General features: G+C 44.9%; 1 protein-coding gene across 1 annotated transcript; it reads right to left on the minus strand.

Moving 5' to 3' along the window:
* Positions 1-4,362: 4,362 nt before the first annotated feature.
* On the minus strand, positions 4,363-10,230 carry LOC126022531 (keratin, type II cytoskeletal 3-like). The gene is made up of 8 exons (XM_049783481.1): positions 9,891-10,230; positions 9,574-9,854; positions 7,763-7,983; positions 7,252-7,312; positions 6,584-6,679; positions 6,251-6,415; positions 5,178-5,303; positions 4,363-4,587 (listed from the first exon to the last, which is right to left on the minus strand). The coding sequence occupies exons 1-8, from the start codon at positions 10,228-10,230 to the stop codon at positions 4,363-4,365; spliced, it is 1,515 nt and encodes a 504-aa protein (XP_049639438.1).
* Between the last annotated feature and the right edge of the window lie 9,972 nt (positions 10,231-20,202).

The following is a 20,202-nucleotide window of genomic DNA, read 5'->3' on the forward strand; positions in this document are numbered from 1 at the left end:
GATCAGCTCAACCATCTCATCTCTCCTTTCTTTCATTCGTAAAGGTATATAAAACCTAGCCTCCCCATATAAAGATGACTGGGCTCATTCATAAAAAGCTGACAGTAGGACCCAGAGCAGTGGCAGGAGCTGTAGGGCCAGGACGGACCATGGTTCCATCCCCCGGCATTCCATATGGTCCCCCAAGCCAGGAGCAATTTCTGAGCGCATAGCCAGGAGTAACCCCTGAGTGTCACCGAGTGTGGCCCAAAAAAAAGCAGTCAGTAGCTTGCTAAGCAAGTAATAAAACAAAAAAAAAAAAACATGTTTTAGTGATTGTTTTATTGTTGCCAGATGTGTTCCTATTTCTGTTTCCAAAGCTCCCTCCAGCTTCCTTTAATCAACTAAAAATTCATTGGAAAAGGAAAGCAGGACTCTGATATATTATAAACCATTCAAAAGAGACAGAAAAGGTTTTCTTTAACCCTCTACCTCAAGGACTGTTGTAATTTCTTGATAAATTAGAAACAAGTTGAAAGTACTTCTATCCCAAGGCACACCTGCCCATGCTGCCTTGTCCACCTGTCCACATTACACTGAGAAACGTGGCCAGTCTTGGGTTTTCCTTTGAGAGGCGAGGCCACACCTGTTCTAAGTGCAGGCTGCTCTTCCTCCTTCTGGATAAGACAGTTCCAAGTGAGACTTCCACTCTAGAAGATTCTTCATGAAAGTTATGGTTACCAGTTGTGTTTTTCTAGACTAATATACTAATATACATACTGGAGTTCCACAAATCACTGAGTTTCTGTGATGTATTTACGTTTCTCCTCCTTTTTATCTGAAAACCTTGCTGGTCCTTTATGCTAATGAGGGCCACATTTTATAAAGAGATTTTCACTTAGATAGCATATCTATTCTTTAAAAGAGCAACCTAGCTTTTACACTTTGCTTTTTTTAAGAACAGGAAATGCGAACACAAACTTGTGTCCAGCATGTCTGTGGGTATTGTTTTCCAACAGCAAACTCTCACTTTGATATCATTTTCAGCAATAAAGTTTTGTTTTTGTAACTATAAATTGAGCTTTGAATAGGGTTCAGCAATACCATGCCTAAGAATATACTTTAAGAACCCAAACCACCATGAAGAAAAGCCCTCTGCATTTGTATGTTTATAGCAGCACTATTTACAATAGTCAGAATCTAGAAAAAAACATGTGCCCAAGAACAGACGAGTGGCTAAAGAAACTGTGTATATCTACACAATGGAATATTATGCAACTGTTTGAAAAAAATGAAGTCACGAAACTTACTTATACATGGATGAATGTAGAGTACTGTGGTCAGTAAGATGTTAGAGGGAATAGAAATATGAAAAATAATCTCATTCATTTGTGGAATATAATAAAAATGAAAGACAATATGGTAATAATTTCCAGAGACAATAGAGATGAGGGCCAGGCAGATTAGTCCATAGTAGGAAGATTGCTGCAAAGAGCAGTAAAGACAGTTAGGGTAAAGAAGGGTCAACTATGACAATAAGAGTTGGAAGATTACTCTGGACAAGAACTGGGTACTGAAAGGGGATAAAGTGATATGTATGGTATGGTACCTTTTCATTAACAATAGTGCAAAACTGGGCCCGGAGAGATAGCACAGCGGCATTTGCCTTGCAAGCAGCCGATTTAGGACCAAAGGTGGTTGGTTCGAATCCCGGTGTCCCATATGGTCCCCCGTGCCTGCCAGGAGCTGTTTCTGAGCAGACAGCCAAGAGTAACCCCTGAGCACCGCCGGTGTGGCCCAAAAAAAAAAAAAAAACAATAGTGCAAAACACAGTGTCAAAAAGGAAAAGACAGAAAGAGGAGAAAGAGGGGGGACATGGAGAATGGAGGGAGGGATAGAAAGAAAAAAAGTAAAATGCTTGCCCCAGAGGATAGGCAGTAGGGGTGGGGGTTGGAGGAAACTGGGGACACTGATGGCAGGAAACGTGCACTGGTGATGGGTAATGTACATTCTATGACTGAGACTCAATCATGAATAATTTTGTATCCACAGTGCTTAAATAAAGTAATTATAATAAAACACATGTTGTTTTTGTTTTGCTTTGATCGTTGTGGACCACATCCAGCAAGGCTGAAGGCTTACTTCTAAAGGGCTTATGGAACCATAAGGGGGAAAGAGGTGCCAGAGATCGAATTACACACATGACAAGCAACTTACCTCCTATACTCTCACCCCTATTTTCAATTAATTATGAACATTATTTTTGACATAATACTACTGCATGCTTCATAATGCCACTGAATATAAACATAATTTTCATAGGCATGGAAAACCACACATTCATGTGGCTTACTTGATTACAATAGCCATCAGAGTGCTCTACCACCAATCTCCATAATATATCTGGATTTTGATTTGGCTTCTCTCCCTTGTGTGCATGTTCCAGGTTTAAGAAGAGACCTCTGCATTGCACTGAGTTCTGTGTTCTGACTAAAAACTACTGGGGCCAGAGGGACAGAACAACAAGCAAACAGCTTGCCTTGTAAGTGGCTCTTGGGGTTGAATCCTCAGTACATCTTCTAGTTCCTGGGCCTCACTGTAAGTGACTCCTGAGCATAGAATCGGAAATTGTTCTCTATAGCTGTCGAATTGTGCTTTTTAGCCCCTGCCAAAGTAAGCATTCTTAAAATGTGCTCTGAGGTTCTCTCCAGCCTCAAGCCAGGACTATGTTCCAGGAAGAGGCTGAGTCTCACAGTGGGTTGTGGAACTAGGCCTAAGGGCCTGGGAATTCAGAACGAAAACTCCACCACTATTTCAGAAACATATGCATTTTATTGAAGGTACAGAACAGATTTCTTTTTCTGGAGACAAGGAAAATCAAAGCAACAGCAAAAGGGCGGAGACCAGGGTGAGACTCTGGCTACTGGGATGGGGAACTCCATGTCCTCAGGGTAGCAGGCAATGGGACATGTGGCTGGGTGATGACACTGGCTGGGCAATCCTAGTGGGAGGAAGCGATTTTGAGGGCAACAGTACCCATCCTGGATGGTTTGGCCCCAGATAGCAAGTCTGAGCTTCTGGAGAAGAGTCCCACTGTTTCAGGGTGTGGAAGAGCTAACGTGCAGAGCTGGGGTGCAAGGTAGGGTGCAAAAGAGACTGGAGGCTCAGACCACTCTGGGAGCACCCTGTTCAAAATTTATGGTGGGATCGCTGGCTCTGGGAAGAGCTTTGAGAGACACGAGAAGAACGGCTGCCACCGCCGCTGACAGCGCAGGAGCCCCCTGAACTGGATGAGCCCCCATGTGTCATGGAGCTGCCACCGCCGCGCACCACCGAAGTGCCACCGCCTGAGCCCCCGCGGCCCCGGCCACAGCTGCCCAAACCACCACGACCCCCGGTTCCTCCACCCAAGGAACCGCTACCGCCCCTGCTGCCGCTGCCACTGCCACCGCCGCTGCCGCTGCTGGAGTTGTGAACCATCTCTGCAAAAGAGAATAGAGGATCAGGGAAGTGCTGGAGGGTCCTGCTCCCACGCCCACCCAACTCACAGTGACTGCACCTGACTGAACCACTAGGTACCCCTGAGGAGATTAAATGGGGTGAGGGAAGGCCAGAAGAGCTTCTTTCCCCAGTTCCTGCCCAAGTGCAGAGGGGCTGCAGAGCCCTCAGATCCCCATGGGTGAAGAAACTAATATTCCAGGACACCCCTCCCTTTCCCAGGTCCAGAAGCAGTATTCAGAATCACCACTCACCGATGCTCACGGAGCTCTGACACTCCCCAGACATCCTGAGAAAAGACCAATCTTCTGTTAACAACGCCCCCCAACCCCAAATGCACACCAACGTGGGTCAGCAGAAGCGAGAGCCTGCCCAACTCCCAGCTCCTACTTGTTTGGCCCGTGCTGACAATAAGAAATAGGCTGCACAAGAAGTCACAAATAAACCCTCTGCAGCTCTTTCTCTGGGGTGAGATCAGACAGAGGTTACCACCCTTTCCACCAACATTCTGCCTAAGGGATGGACAGAGAAGGATGGTCCTGGGTTCACACATCCTCCCCCAGTCCATTAAATCAATAAATATCTGAATCTGCACAGGTCAGAGTCCTGAGTTGAAACAGGAACTACAGAAATCCACTCGTCCAAAGCCTACCATGAAAGCAATAATAAAAAAATGCCCTAGTAAAGAATGAGTTTGCATGCCTCTGATCTGGATAAGACTGCAGGGGTAAGGGCTGGGCTTGTGCAGAAAACAAAGCACTTTTGGAGATCTGGCTGCATCTCAGAGACCATAAAGGAATCTGGGCTTAGACCATGTGCTTGTATCTACAAGGTCTCAGCAGCAGGTCCAGGCAGGAAAGCCTCAGGAACCAGAGAGGGCCCCACTCACCTGCACTCTTCGCCCTCCAGCAGCTTCCTGTAGGTAGCAATCTCAATGTCCAGTGCCAGCTTGACGGTCATCAGCTCCTGGTACTCACGAAGCAGCCGGGCTAGCTCTTCCTTAGCCTGTTGCAGGGCAACTTTGAGCTCCTGAAGCTTGGCATTGGCATCCTTGAGTGCCAGCTCCCCACGCTGCTCTGCGTCAGCAATGGCGGTCTGCAGGTTGGCGTTCTGGGGAAGGTAAGCGATGCGATTTAGAGACAAGAGACATTCATTCAGGCCTTATGTGAATGGCATCTGCATTTCTTTGGGGTAAATGAGGAAACTGTAGCCCCAGAGCTTCAAGCCAGGCCTGGATCTATGACCTAACACAATAAGGAGCGGATTTGGCAGCACTTGGCCACCAGGAGCTAGGACAGCTCAGAAACCAGATTCTTCCTTGATCTCTCTCCTCTCCTGTGGTTAAAAAAAAATAAGTATTTACAGAAAACCTCCCTCTTCCAGAAGGCCTTCTTGCATCATCAGAAAACTCTTCTGCCCTAGCTTCTGATGTGGTAGATGGTACCTTAGCTGCTCTCGCAGTTTGGCCTCAGTTAATTGGCTTCTTTCCCTGCCTCCCATCAGTCTCCTTGCATTCTCCAGTGAGGTAGGCCCCAGGTCCACAAACTATCCATAGGTCAACACCTTGCTGGAGCTGTACCAAATGGATCTTGGCAAGCCCGGGCTAGGGCAGGGTTCCCTATAATAAATGCTACACCCTGAGTTTCATGCAAGCCAGAGCCCTTTGTCTTCAGCCTCAAGCTTTCCCCTCTTCTTCTCACCTGCTTCTTGACACTCTCGATTTCAGCACGCAGCCTCTGGATCAGCCTGTTGAGCTCGGAGATCTCATTTTTGGTGCTTTTCAGGTCATCTCCATGTCTGCCTGCTGTGTTCTCCAGCTCACCCAACTAGACAGGAAAGAGCCATGCTTTCAGAAAGTCAACAAAGTCTGCAAGTTCCCAGGTCCAGTCTCTCCAAGCTCTGGGCAGGAAAGCTGAAACACAGCTGCTTCACTAGAACCAGGTTGGAGGAACCAAATGCTCTGTCTCTGGTGCAGCAGCTGTTATTTATGGAGAGGATCTGGCACCAGGCCCTACACCCTGTCACCTTGATCCTGACAACTGTATGATAAGAAAGATGCTCTCTTCTCCATTTTATAAATGAGGAAAGTGAGTCGCAACCACTTGTTTTCATGACCATACCAACTATCAGATAACAGTACTAGGCCTTGATTTGGTGCCAGAATCATCTCCATAATTTCCAAATGCTGTGGGGCAGAAAAACCAGAGCATCTCAAGTGTCACTGGACAGCTATGATCTGTCAGCATCAGAGGTGGGAAAAGGAGCACAGACTTTCTTGTGTCTGGAAACTAACTGTTTCCAGTATCCCCCAATTCCTTCTGCTCACTCTTCTGAACATTAACTTCAACCTTCAGGGTCTTCAAACACATGGACCAGCACCAGGAGAAAAATGAAAATGTTTCAGTCTGAATTCAAGATCCAGATGTCTCAGTCTTGACATTCTGGGCAGGGAAACCTTTTGTGGGGATGCGGCTGCTCATTCAGCAATATCCCTGGCATCTTACTTACTAAATGTCAATAGTACCCCTGTTACACACCCTCAATATGAATACCACCACCATGTTTCCTGGGGCAAAGTCATAGGTGACTAGGTGACGGTTGAGTCAGTCTCCCTGGGAAAAAGGGGGATTCATGGAAGTAAGCTCAGACCAGTGGTGGGGTAATAGTGGTAGAGAGAAGCTGCCTTGGGTAGCAGAAGAAAAGATGGCTGGGGCAGGCTTCGCTCATCTGAAAATGAGAGAGAAGACTGCACAACTGCTCGCAGCTCACCCACCTTGCTCTGGTACAGGGCCTCAGCTTCAGCCTTGCTTCTCTGGGCGATGGCCTCATACTGGGCGCGCACCTCAGCAATGATGCTGTCCAGATCCAGGCACCGGTTGTTGTCCATGGACAGGACCACAGATGTGTCACTGGTATCTGACTGCATTTGGGACATCTCCTGTAGAGCCAAGCAGACATGTCCTCTCTGAGGAGACCCACCCCGAGAGCCACTGGTGGGAGAAAGTGGGCTGGGACATAATGGGAGTAAAGGGTGATGCTTCTGTCAGAAGAAAGCCTGCTGGGATGCCTTGAGGAAGGCATAAGGCTTGGGGGTCTTGAGACTTACGGCATCATATAGGGCCTTCAGGAAGTTGATCTCATCCGTCAAACTCTCCATCTTGGCATCCAGCTCCACTTTGGTCATGTAGGCAGCATCCACATCCTGGGAGAGAGTTCAGTCACTATCCCATATCTTTCATGAATTCACCCAGCCCTAGGCTCTGCCTGGAGCTCCCCCAGAAACTCTTCTCAGTAACATTCATGCAGGTTTGGGTGTTTTCACATTGCCCACTGGCCATTGTGCCACCACTGTAGAGAGCTTTCTATTAGGGAGAACAGTGGTAGCTCTGGGGAAGAGAGGGAACTTTGACAGCTAGTGTCATATCACAGAGAATGGGGAAAGAGAAGTGAGAGACTCTTATCTCTCCTTAACCTACCCTCTGAGAAGAAAATAATACACTCTGTTTCTTCCTGCTGTCTCAAGCCTAATTGTATTTATATACCTCATGCATACCCATCAGAAATGAGGGCCAAAAATGGAGTGGTCCTTAGATCCTGCTCCGGGGAGGCAACTCACTGGGCCCTGAGGCACTAGATTCTACCTCTTACACAACCTTGTCAGAGGGGTTCCCTCGTTGGACCTGGTCCTTACTCACACATTCTAATAGAGACTTCAAGTCATCTACTGAGTGAGGCTTTAAGGTAGAGAGTTGGGGGGTAAAAGAGCTTCCTTACCTTCTTCATGACTACGAAGTCATTCTCTGCAGCTGTGCGTTTGTTGATCTCATCTTCATACCTAGGAGAAAAGAGGCTCTTTCTGATCCCTGAATCCCTAAGGCCTCAAAGTTTATCCAAGATCACAGAGCTGAATAGTGGCAGAGCAACATTTGACCAAGATATGGGTGCTTGTGTTCTAACTCTAAAGCAAGCTGCTTCATAGTTAGAAGCCAAATGACAAAAGAGTAAAATTCCTATTTGGAAAATACCTCAGAAACTTTCACATCATATGGATGTATGACATCATCAAATGCCCAAAAGGGTTTCTGGCCCAGACAGGCCAGACAGAAGTCACTGATTTCAAGGCCAGGATATTGAGGTCAAAACAAGTAGGAGAAATGTTTACAAGCTTGCAATGATTTCCACCTATCACAGAACTCAGGTTACATCTGCCCCTCCACCCTCCAGGCTCTTTTGGTCCCTGCACCCCCATCTCTCGGGCCTGTCCCCAGACCCCAGAAGCACGCACCTCTTCTTGAAGTCCTCCACCAGCTCCTCCATGCCCCTCAACTCATCCTGAAGCTTGCCCCTCTCATTTTGCAGCCCACTCAAGAAGTCCTTGAGACTGCTGATGTAGTTCTCAAAAAATGGCTCCAGATTGTTGCTGCCACTGTTGGAATTGGAGCTCTGCTCCTGCAGGAGGCTCCACTTAGTCTCCAGGACTTTGTTCTGCTGCTCCAGGAAGCGCACCTGCCAGCCAAGAAGAAAGAGGCATCAAGGAGCCGTCAAGGGCCAACTCAGGTTTCCTCCAGAATCTATACACTTCTCTCTGGCAGAGTTGCCCCTTGCTACTATACTACTTCAGTACTAAAGCTGGGGTTAATGGAGGGTACAGTGCCAATGTGATGCAGAGGAAGTCAGTAACCTCTGCACAAACAAGGAAATGGAAGCCCAGATAACAATACACAAGACAGAAACCAAATAGCTAAGGTGCCTACCTGCTACTTCAGTTCAATGATCTTTTTATGCATATTTTCATTCATTCTTTATCATTTAGTCCCTGTCCTATAGAAGGAAGATCTTACAGCTCTAGGCCTCCCAAGGAGGAGGTTTGTGATACATTCAGGTATTCTGCAGTCAGGTAGAAGAAAGAAAAAAAATCACAGAATTGTGGTTCTCAGGCATATCCTGACCCAAGAAAGGGATCCTGGCAGCCAGGTTGATTTAAATGCAGGGCTTTGCTACATTCTGAACCTCTAGTTCAAGAATTTAAGCTTCCCTTTGCTACAAAACTTTGAAGGCTAATTGCATGCAATGGTGGAGTAAACTGCAATTAACTGACTCTTCAGTAAATGTTTGGAGAGCACGAATCACATGCCATACTTCATGTTGGGCATTCAGGACTCCAGGGCCTAGGATGGTTTTTGAAACTGATGAGAAGGCCTGGGGCAGCAAATTTGCATTCCTGTCATCCTTTCTGTGAGTCATTTATGTTGCCATCTAGGTGCTTGCTGGGAGCTAACAGTTCTTTCAAAAGCTTCTCTTCCAAAAACATCTTTAAGAGATACCCAACTTGAAGTCTAACTTCTCTCTATCTTCTGCCCAGGGTAAATGTTTGGTGTGGGACCATTCCCTCACCCAAGAGTCTCACAAACCTTTTCAAATATAGTCCCAGGCCACAAAGATATGTCCATACATCATACTCAAAAATAGTATGAATGCCTTCAGCAACTGGACAAGACCAACTCCCTGCTAGTTATACAGCAGTTGTCAACTGGGATACCTGAGGACAAGAGTCTCAGCATAACTTCTCTATAGCTCAGCCCATACACACAGCTTTAAGTACTCCTAGCACTTGTAGCTCCTCACACTGAAGTCTCCAGTGAGAGCCATGTCGGAGGAGGTACCTTCACCATACTCTAAGATACACCTTCAGCCCCAAGCCCTCTGCCTCCCCTTGCTCTCCTGAGGTGGATGGAGGAGAAACTCATCTCTCTAGCATCAGCAAAGTCAGCCTTTTTCAACAAGGAGCAGTTTGGTTCCTCTCAAGGAGAAAGTCTATGTTTGATTTTCAGAGGCCTACAGGGGCATCCAAGATGGCAGTGCTCTACTTGGAGCTATTGATGAACCTCAGGCTGGGACCTGCACAAAGCCAGGTAGCCCTCCCCGAATCGCTGAGATAGAGTCAACATCAGCTGCAACCCTGGATAGGGCTATGCACTGAGGGAATGAGCTAATGTGAGACCCTGAAGTCCTCCCTCTGATTCATGAGGAGATGGGGAAAGAGACCAAAGTGATTAGGCCATATTTTACTGTCCTGTTGTCCTGTGACAGGCTCACCTTATCAATAAAGGAGGCAAACTTGTTGTTGAGGGTCTTGATCTGCTCACGTTCTTGCGTCTTGACTTGTCCAAACTGGGGGTCAATCTCCACATTAAGGGGCTGCAGGAGGCTCTGGTTGACAGTTACTTCCTGGATTCCCCCAGGAAATCCACCAGGGCCAAAGCCTGGTCCTCCAAAGCTACCAGGGCCACTAAAGCCACCAGGGCCACCAAAGCCACCAGCTCCACCGCCAAAACCACCAGCTCCTCCACCATAACCTCCAGCTCCTCCACCGAAACCTCCAGTTCCTCCACCAAAACCACCAGCTCTTCCACCAAAGCCCCCACTCATTCCTCTGCTACCACCTCCAAAACCACAACCACCTGAGGCTCCACCAAAGCCACCACCCCGCATGCTGCCTCCAGCCACGCTGATGGAGATCTTCTTATTCCCTCCTAGGTTGTAGAGGCTTCTGCTGCCTTGAGTTCCTCCCATCAGCGCACAAGCTGCAGAGCCACTGCCGCCGCCACCTCCACCTGAGCGGGAGCCTGAGGTCCTGGTGCAGCTGCTCCGACTTTGACCGGAAACCACGGCCGAGCTGCCACTAAAGCCCTGACGGCGACTTCCACTGGAGGACCTGCAGGACTGTTGACTGTAGTTAGCCTGACGACTCATGATGAACAGCGAATATTCCAAAAGGCAGGAGGACTCAAAAGACAGGAGTAGATTCAGAGGCCGTCTGCGGTTCTGGGCTGGGGATGGCCCTTATATAGGGCCATGGAGCCAGACTGGATAATGGTGCCAGCCAACTAATTGGGATATTATCAGCTTTGGTTTGCCTGGCAGCAAAAGTTCGAGTCCAAAATGCGAAACACACCTAGGTAATCACCCCAAAGTTCTAAATTGGCTTTGTCTTCTCAGAGTTACTCACCTAAAAGTAGCTGAAATTGGGAGAGGGGGGCCCTCCTGCAGGACTGGACACAGCCCATAATCCTGGGGACTCACAGCATCAGCCTGAGAGTGACAGATCAGCATTTCTTAGCCTTTTCTGTCTTCCAGTGGCCACTCTACTAGAGTGATAGGGTTAGGACTGAGTTCCAGTGAAGAACTTGGGGATAAAGGAGAAGTGGGGCTGGAAGGATAAAGTGAAGAGAAGGTATTGTAGTCGACTCTGGGACATTTTCCACAAGAAGGAGGACACAGTCCCTGTCACTGGGGCAGGGGTTTTGGGGCAAACTGTGGTGATCAAAATGTCAATCTCAGAGGATAAGGATGTGCTAAAGACTGAGAAGAGGGAAAGGAAGAGGGAAAGGAAGAGCTAGGAGAGCAGAAGGAATCACTGGAAGAGGTGTGAGTGGAAGGAAGGGAAACTGAAGAAGGTACTACAGGAAGTGAGTTTATACCCCTGGTCCAGGCTGGAAACATCACAGCCTTACCCAGCCAAAGTTCAATCAAGAAATGGAGCCTATATTCTCATGCCCCTATAAGTCAGTTTACTGAAAACAACACCTATACCTTCTGAGAATCTCAGGTTTCTCCCCAGGAAAATTCTAGAACAACGACCAAATCAAACCTGCCTGATGTCCCTGGATGGGGCAATCTCTCTACTCAAAGCCACTCAGTGAGGTCTTCTCCACCCTGACATTCTGAAGTTGTTAATGATACTACACAACTTTCCAAGTACATCAGGAACTAGGAGGAGAGTGTTCCAAAAAATTTTTACATTGCTCATTTTCCACATGAGAATTCAAAAAGTTCCTGATTTTTTTTCAATGGATCTTCCAAGCTCTTTGAACAGTGACCTCAACAGTTCCCTCTATCCTGCTGCAGGCTCTTTTTAGAACCTACTCTTGACTAAAATCCACCAATTCCACAGCAGTCCAATTTAGTCTCCTAATATACCTTTTCTTAAAACTATGTTGGGTGTGAGGGGGAGCAGCAGAAGCTACCAGAGATGGCCTCTCATCTACCTATGTGGTTGTGTGAGCTTCTTGTCATCTCTGGTCTCATCTCTCAGCAGCTAAGACTAGTCTATACTCTGCCACTTTGCTCCTGATGGCAAAATCCAAGATGCCTTCTGGAAAACACATCCCTATCCTCACACCTTGAAACAAACCTCCTCTTTTATTTATTTTTGGTTTGTTTGTGGTTTGTTTGTTTGTTTTTGTTTTGTTTTGGCCCACACTCAGTGACATTAGGGGTTACTCCTGGCTATGCACTCAAAAATTGCTCCTGGCTTGGGGGACCATATGGGATGCCAGGGATCGAACCAAGGTCCATCCTGGGTCAGCCACTTGCAAGGCAAACGCCCTACCACTACACTATGCTCCGGTCCCCAAACCTCCTCTTTTTTCTTCAAGTCTGATGGTCTATTCCTTGGAACTGCTTGTAATCTCTCTTTATTTCTTTTCTACTCCAGCATCCCCCTTAGTGCAGATCTTGCCTCCAAGCTAGCTGGAGTGGAGTGGAATTCAAGGAGTGACCTGGCCAGCCTTGGAGACATTTTCCCTATCTGCACTATTATCCCATTCAACAAGCAAATTAATCACAAAAGCACTCAGGGAAAAGGAACAGGAAGGGAAGTTCCACCTGACCTGGGCCTCTCCACATCTAAGATTCAGCATCCCCAAGCTAAGGAATCTCTCTCTTTCTCTCTCTCTCTCTCTCTCTTTCTCTCTCTTCCTCCATCCTTCCTTACTCCAAGACTTTACAGTACAGACAGATATATAAACCTAGTCACCACCATGTTCCCTGTGGTCAAGTCTTTTCAAAGCATCTTGTTGCCTTGAGAATGGAAGACACAATAACTGGGTTCAAGTAGGAGCCCAAACTGGGAGAGACAAAGTCATTCAATTCAACTCCAACAAGTCTCTCCATACAAGGCCTCAGTCTCTACCAGACCATGATGAGGACTGAGGGCTCCAGCAGGGGCTCCATGCTGGACCTGCTGAAGTCCAAGGATCAGGACTGAAAGAGGAAGAGGGGCCTTGGATCTTATCCTAATATCACGGCACCACCATCTCAGCCCACCAGCATCCCTGACTCTGAGAACATTAGTCTGGCAAGAATGATTGTAGACTTCTGGTTGAGGGAGAGCCTTTAGCAATGCCATTAACAAAGTAATTTTCTTCACTATTAAGAGAGCTGATCTGGACCCCAAAATTAGTGCTTTAGGTTCCAAGTATGTCCCGTGTCTTCATCTAAAAAGACCTAGAAAATGTGAAAATCTCATGTTCTCCCAGCCCACTTACCCTATTTTAGATCCTGGACATTAAAGAGAAGCCCTCAAAAACAATTAGTAATAAGCTTCCACCCGCTGACATTGCCAATGGCCTGACCCAGAAGAAATATGCTGAGAAATCACTTTATGTTCTACACATCAAGGACAAATTCCAAAGAAAGTGGGGTGGAAGTTTGAGACTCTAATGAGGGCCCATCCCAAATCCCTTCTTTATGGCAAATTCCACCACTAATCCCTCCACCTGCAGCCTATAAAAGGCCAGTTCTGATCCTCTGAAGAGAACAAGAGTGTGTTTCAAGCAACAGCCACCCTCAGACTGCTGTGTGCAGAATTGGGGTGGGGGGCGCAGAAGAATATAATCCCTGCACTCTCCACTCTCTGACACCAAGGCCATGCCTCCCAGACTGACCCTGGGAAACTGGGCCCCCTTTGCCAGGAACAGAGGCAGAAGGAGCCTCTCAGGTGCAGGCACTGAGCAAAGAACAGGCTTAGCAATGCCCCACACAGCAGCTGGGTGGTGCTAATTCAGGCACAGCTGGTGAGTGAGAATGTTCAGAGACAGCAGAAGGAGGGACAGACATGGGCAGGAGTGGGGGGCCCTGAGCCAAGCTTCCCTAGCAGGACCTGCATGGGAAAAGAAAGGTCTCAGCTCAAGGGTTCCGAACTGACCTGTACTGAGGCTGGGATAGAACTAAACTGTGCCCCATATCAACTGATCTTCAATACTCCGGGTACTCTGAGCCAGAGCTAGGAGGGTTGTAAAATCTGAAACTTGGAGAAGAAAGTCTTCAGCCTGGCAGCTGGAGCCCTGAGCGTTGTTCAGCCCTGGTGAGCCTCATTCGGGCTATTCCATACAAAACAGCTAACAGCAGAAGGTTCTGATCCCTCTGGCTTTCAGTGTAGCCAGTAGATTTATGGAGTGGTTGAAATAAGTTTGGGTAAGCAAGTCTAGCAAAGAATGTTGGAAATAGGAGCAGAAGTGCCATCTTGCTAAGAGAGTCACAAAGAAGAAAGGCAAGTTGCAGGGTGTAGTCCAGGGAGAGGCTGAGCCATGAAGACTTTTCAGATCATTTCCTATCAGAGCCTTCTCCCTGCCTACATCCTACATGACAGTGATCATTATTAGAAGAAAACAACTAGAGAGCTCAGAAGTCACATAACTTGTGCATTACATGTGTGAGGTCCTAGGTGAGAACCAGGTTCTCCCATTCATGTCTGTCACATCTGGACATGTAAATGAAACAAATGTGCAAAACTCAGTGCCAAAAACTCAATGGGATCCTGTGCCCACTGCTGCCTAGAGCCCAGTTTAGGGAACAAACCTTAACTTGGATCTACTTGTGTCTTGGGTACAGCATGTAAATCATGTGTGGAATAGGAAAGAAAGCATTGAAGGGGACATACACATACACAAACATACACACACATGTCCAAGTATATTTTCCAGCAGGGAACTTTACAAGATTTCCACAGTGTAAAGCAGCAGCATTTCGCCTACCATCTCAGTCCTTTCTGGTCTGGATCAGGGACCTGACTTTGTAAATCAATAAATTTGTCCAGCCATTCTGACTCAAAGCAATCATGGCTCATACACTGTCTTCACTAGATTCAGCCCTGAGGGGGAAAAAAAACTCCTTTTCTTGGTCCCCACAGAGTCAGGCATTGCCCTCATTCATACTGACTTGTTCCATCTTTCAGGTCATGAACAGTCTGATGTATAGTCTCCATTCCCTCTTTTTCCATTCTACCCCAAACCAACCCCCAATCTTGGAATCAGCCTCATCCCATGATGAACATTTGAAGCCTTATTCCATCATGAGTCTGGCCCTTTTGGGCTCCCTTACCCTACAGTTCTCAGGAAGCCTATTGCCCTTACCATGGGGCCATAAGTCAAATAATTCAGCCAGTCTTTTACAACTCAGGGCATCTGAGTTCCCCCACAAAACCCAGATCACAGTACCAATACTAAGACTGAATCCTATCTAACATTTGTGGAGATTCCTTAAATCTTTTCCTGGTAAAGACCTGACAGAGAGGTGAAAGAACACACTATCAGAGACACACATGCCTTGAAACTCACAAATCAAATATTTTCATACAAGTGTGACCCCAAAGAAAAAAACAAACATTCAGTATGCACTAGATTTGACAGCAGATGTGGTCAGGAATGGACTGGCCCCTGCTGGCCCTGCTGAAGAGGGAAGAGGAAGAGGAAGAGGGAAGAGGCCCTGAGGAAGAGGGACAGGCAACACTAATCAGAGAAGCGAAGCAGAGGAACTTTTCCAGGACAGTATCCCTGAGGATACCATGACTCCAGAGACCAAATACAAATCACTGTCCATTCAGTCTTTCCCAGCTGTCAGCATAGAGCATCAGTTACTGTCAGACACTGAGAAAGTACAGGACAGGAGCCACCATATGAATGAGCTCAGTTCATGCTCAGAAATGTCAATCATGTCAATGTCTCTATAGCACATGGGGGCCAGTGTCCTCGTATGGGCCTATCAGAAAGAAAAACCAGGAGAGTCTTCACAGAGATCAGAGAGTCAGGAGCTGTGGAGTATCAATGAGCCTTGTATCAAACTGCAGAAATACCCTCCCTGGGTAGCAAGGAAGAACATCTTATAAATAAGAAATGAAGAGTCAGTGATGTGCATATATGGTCACAAGTGAGGAACACAGAGAAGAAGGGTAGGTGAAGGGAAGGAGTCAAGGTACAGATTAAAACTCCTACAATGGTCTGCCTATGTGCTTTGCTGGGATGCTGGGGTTTTCTCACTCTGAGGGAGGTAGCCCACAGGGCGGACATTCCAGGGCTTCTTGGCAGCGTTAGCACATCCAGACCTCACCAGTGAAGGAGGTCTCCCACATTCCACACTTCCTGATTCTGAGGGCATGTGATACAAGGCATTCATTCATAGGCTTTAGTTCAACTTTGCTTTTATCCTGACAGACTGATTCTTATCATATAGAAGAAAAAACTTTCTAAAGGAGGAAAATTCCATGTTCACGGAAGGCTGAAAAACAGTAGCTGTGAGTGATCTGTCCTCTTTCAAATCATAGAGTTTATCTAGTCCAAGAAACTAGGCATAGATATCAGCCTTTAGATGCAGGGACAAATGTGGATGATAGCAAAGCACTGCCCAAGAGACTGAAAGAGAGGAGCAAACCACAGCCTGGGGTAAAATAGTCCTGGCCCACAATTATTTGTAGGATCTCAAACCCACTGTAATGAGCAATAGAAGCCTACCACATTCAGTACCATTTTATTTCTAGGGAATTCTAGAAAAAAATATATACTAATTGCAGGAGACAAAGCAAGGCCTGGCCTGAGCCAAAACATTTCTGAAGCTGTCATTTACTTGATTGTGGTAACAATGACATGAATATACATGTAAATTGTACTTCAGGGAGTGGATTTTTAGAGAGGATTTGAAAGAGAGCCACACATGTGTAAATCCCATAGATGAGTGAGACTATTCTGTATCTATCTCTTCCCCTCTGACTTAGTTCACTCAGCATAATAGTTTCCATGTCCATCCATGTGTAGGAAAATTTTATTATTTTATTTTATTTTATTTTATTCTTGGCATTTGGGTCACACCCAGCACTCAGGGATTACTCCTGGCTCTACACTCAGAAATCATTCCTGGCAGGCTCGGGGGACCATATGGGATGCTGTAATTCGAACCACTGTCCTTCAGCATGCAAGGCAAAAACCTACCTCCATGCTATCTCTCCGGCCCCTCATGATTTTATTTTTCCTGACAGTTACATAGTATCCATTGTGTATATGTACCACAGTTTCTTAGCCACTCATCTGTTGTTGGGCATCTGAGTTGTTTCCAGATTCTGGTTATTATAAATAACACTGCAATGAATATAGGCATGCAGAAGGTATTTTTATTTTGTGTTTTTTGTGTTCCTAGGGTATATAAGATCAATGGAATAGACTTGAGTATTCAGAGAATGTTTCCCAAACATACATTCAATTAATCTTTCATAAAGGGGCAAGAAACTCAAAATGCAGAAAGGAAATCCTCTTCAACAAGTGGTGTTGAGACAACTGGTCAGCCACAAACAAAAAAAGTAAACTTGGATCTCCATCTAACACCATGCACAAAGGTCAAATTCAAATGGATTAAAGACCTTGATATCAGACCCAGAACCATAAGGTATATAGAAGAACACATAGGTAAAACACTCCATGACATTAAGACTAAAGGCTTCTTCAAGGAAAAAAATTACTGTCCAAACAAATGGAAGCAGAGATAAACAAATGGGACTATATCAAGCTGAGTAGCTTCTGCACCTCAAAGGAAATAGTGACTAGGATACAAAGGCCACTTAGAATAGAAGAAACTATTCACCCAATACCCATCAGTTATGGGATTAATATCTAAGATATACAAGGTACTGACAGAACCTGGCAAGAAAGAACATCTAACCCCATTAAAAAAATGGGGAGAAGGGACAGGAGAGATAGCACAGCTGTAGAAATAGACACTTCCTCAAAGAAGAAATATAGATAAACAAAAGGCACATGAAAAATGTTCCACATCACTAATCATTTGGGAGATGCAAATCAAAACAATAAGGTACCATCTCACACCACAGAGACTGGCACACATCACAAAGAACAAGAACAATCAGTGTTGGTGGGGATGTGGGAAAAAAAAGAACTCTCATTCACTGCTGGTGGGAATGTTGTGTAGTTCAGCCTTTCTGGAAACAATATTAAGATTCCTCAAAAAACTGGAAATTGAGCTCCCATATGATCCAGAATAGAACTTCTAATAACCAATATCAGCTGCTTAGAAGTTTTATTTAGGGTGGCCATAAGACAGGTGCATTTTCTGCACTCGACCCCCAAGTCTTTTTTGTGTGTGTGAGGAGGGCCATACCAAGCAGAGCTCAGGGTTTATTCCTGGCTCTGTGCTCAGAAATTGCTCCTGGCAGGCTCAGGGAACCATATGAGATGCCAGGAATCGAACCTAGGTTTGTCCCAGATTGGCCAAGTTCAAGGCAAATGCCTTACTGTTTACTGCTGTGCTATTGCTCCAACCCCCCCCCAGCCCAAGTCTTTTTTTTAATGTAGACATTATGAATTACAGAGTTTTTGTGATTGAGTTTCAGGCATATAATGTTCTGACATCAATCTCTTTTACCAGTGTCTAATTTCCTCGAGTTTCACTCCCACCCACCAGTCTGCCTCTATGACAGGCACCTTTTATTTTAATTTTAGGCATTTTGACGTACAGTACTATTACTGATTGAACTTCATACAGAACAGTTAACCACCTTTCAACATCCCCTCCTCCTCATGAGTGACCGCTTCTCTCTGCTAAGTTCATATAGAGATCTTAGTTGAGTTTAATCCTTTGCACCATTCAGATGACCTGAGGAATTCATTTTCTCTCAGGAATATGCCCTTAAGTATCTTTGGGGAACAGAAAAAGCAGCAAAACATATTTTCAGGTTGGGGTGATTATGAGGAACTTATAATTGTTCCTAGATCAATAGGAATTCATGTTTCCTTGAATGTCTTCCTTAATACTCAAAAATCAATTATCAGTAGTACCCATAGAAGTAATTATGGCAGTAGCTCTCATTTAGTGAGTACTTAGCTAGTTCTAGGAGCTGTGCCAATTTCTCACATGCTTTTTGAGATTGAATCTGCTCATCAGTCATCAAGTGCTTTAGAATGCACATTTTCTGAACAGTATTATGTAACATACAATCAGTGTGCGACAAACTCCTGCTATTTAAAGACTATAATCTGTTAATCAGACTTTACTTGAGGGACAATATCTATATGAATATCATTAGTTTTTATAAAGCACTATCACAGTTATTATTTTGAGTATTCCTTAAAAGAGGCTGATATTATTTTAATTATCCATTAGTGAATAATAATAGCTAATATTTTAATTATTCTCTTCCTCTCTGAGTGCCCAGTTTCAGTGCTATTTAACATGCTTCTCTTAATCAAATGAACACAAGCTATTAAATTTTTTCTTAAATATTCCTTGTATCCCAGGGGTCGAAGCAATAGCACCATGGCAGGGCATTTGCCTTGCATGTGGCTGACCGAGAATGAACCTGGGTTCATCCTCGGCTTCTGATATGGTCCACTGAGCCAGGAACGATTTCTGAGCACATAGCCAGGAGTAACTCCTGAGCATCACTGGGTGTGGCCCAAAAACTAACAAAAGCAACAACAACAACAAATATATATATATATATATATATATATATATATATATCTTATTCCAGCAATACAGGAGTTAAATTAAAACAATTCATAGTTAAAAATTAAACAAATACTGACAGCTTGATGAAAACACAGAGTCTTTGTAAAAGGAAAAATATGCTAAATTTTGTTATCCATAAATGCTTCATATTTTTGACTGTTTCGTTGCTTTGGTTTAAAAAGAACACAGCAAAATTATTTCATTTTTCCCCTCTGTTTAACTGAGCTATAATTGATACATAATATTATATTAGTTTCAGGTGTACAGCACCATGATCTTATTTTAGTTTTGCTTTTTCTTTTAGTTTTTGGGCCACAGCCAGCTCTGCTCAGAACTTGCTCCTGGCTCTGCACTCAGGGATCACTTTTGACAGAGCTTGAAGAACTATATGAGGTGACAGAGATTGAATCTGGTTCTGTCACATGCAAACAAGCACCTTGTTTGCTGTATTATCTCACTAACCCTGAATTATTTTTGTAAACATTGCAAAATGGACATCATAATAAATCTAACCAAAGCCCATCATCTTACAGATATATAAATAATTTTTGTATGATACATTTTAAATTTTACTCTTGAAATTTTTAAATACACAATAAGATATTAGTTATAGCCACCATGCTACACTTATTTTCAAAAAGTATCTTTATTTTTATGGGGGCCATACTCAGTGATGCTGTGAGTTGGTGATAGACATATATTGTTTCAGTGATAGTCAGAACTTCACACATGCAAGTTTATGTTCTCTACCTCTTGAGCTATCTCCTTGACTCCTAGATGTATTTTGTAACTAAAATATTTGGGGGTCACATTTGTTTGTATTTGAGGACTATTCCCAGTTCAGTGCTTGAATAGTGGTCTTACTGGGGATTAAACCCAGGATTTTATCATTGAAGTAATGCACTCCAACCCTTCATGCTATCTCCTTAGTCCTATAACTGGAATTTTTTTTTATTAAATTTTTAATTTTTTTATTTTAATTATGACAACAAAGATGCAAAGAAAGAGGACAGGGTAAAGTTACAGTGGAAGCCCAATCACCCATAAGCAGAATTCTCGGTAGTCCCATCGATGATATCCCAGCCTTGATCTTTCAACCAAAGAAAATTAAGAAAAACAAAACTGAACCCATGTACAATACAATTAATTTGT

This window comes from Suncus etruscus, chromosome 11 (assembly GCF_024139225.1).
Source record: "Suncus etruscus isolate mSunEtr1 chromosome 11, mSunEtr1.pri.cur, whole genome shotgun sequence".
Classification (NCBI taxonomy): Eukaryota; Metazoa; Chordata; class Mammalia; order Eulipotyphla; family Soricidae; genus Suncus; species Suncus etruscus.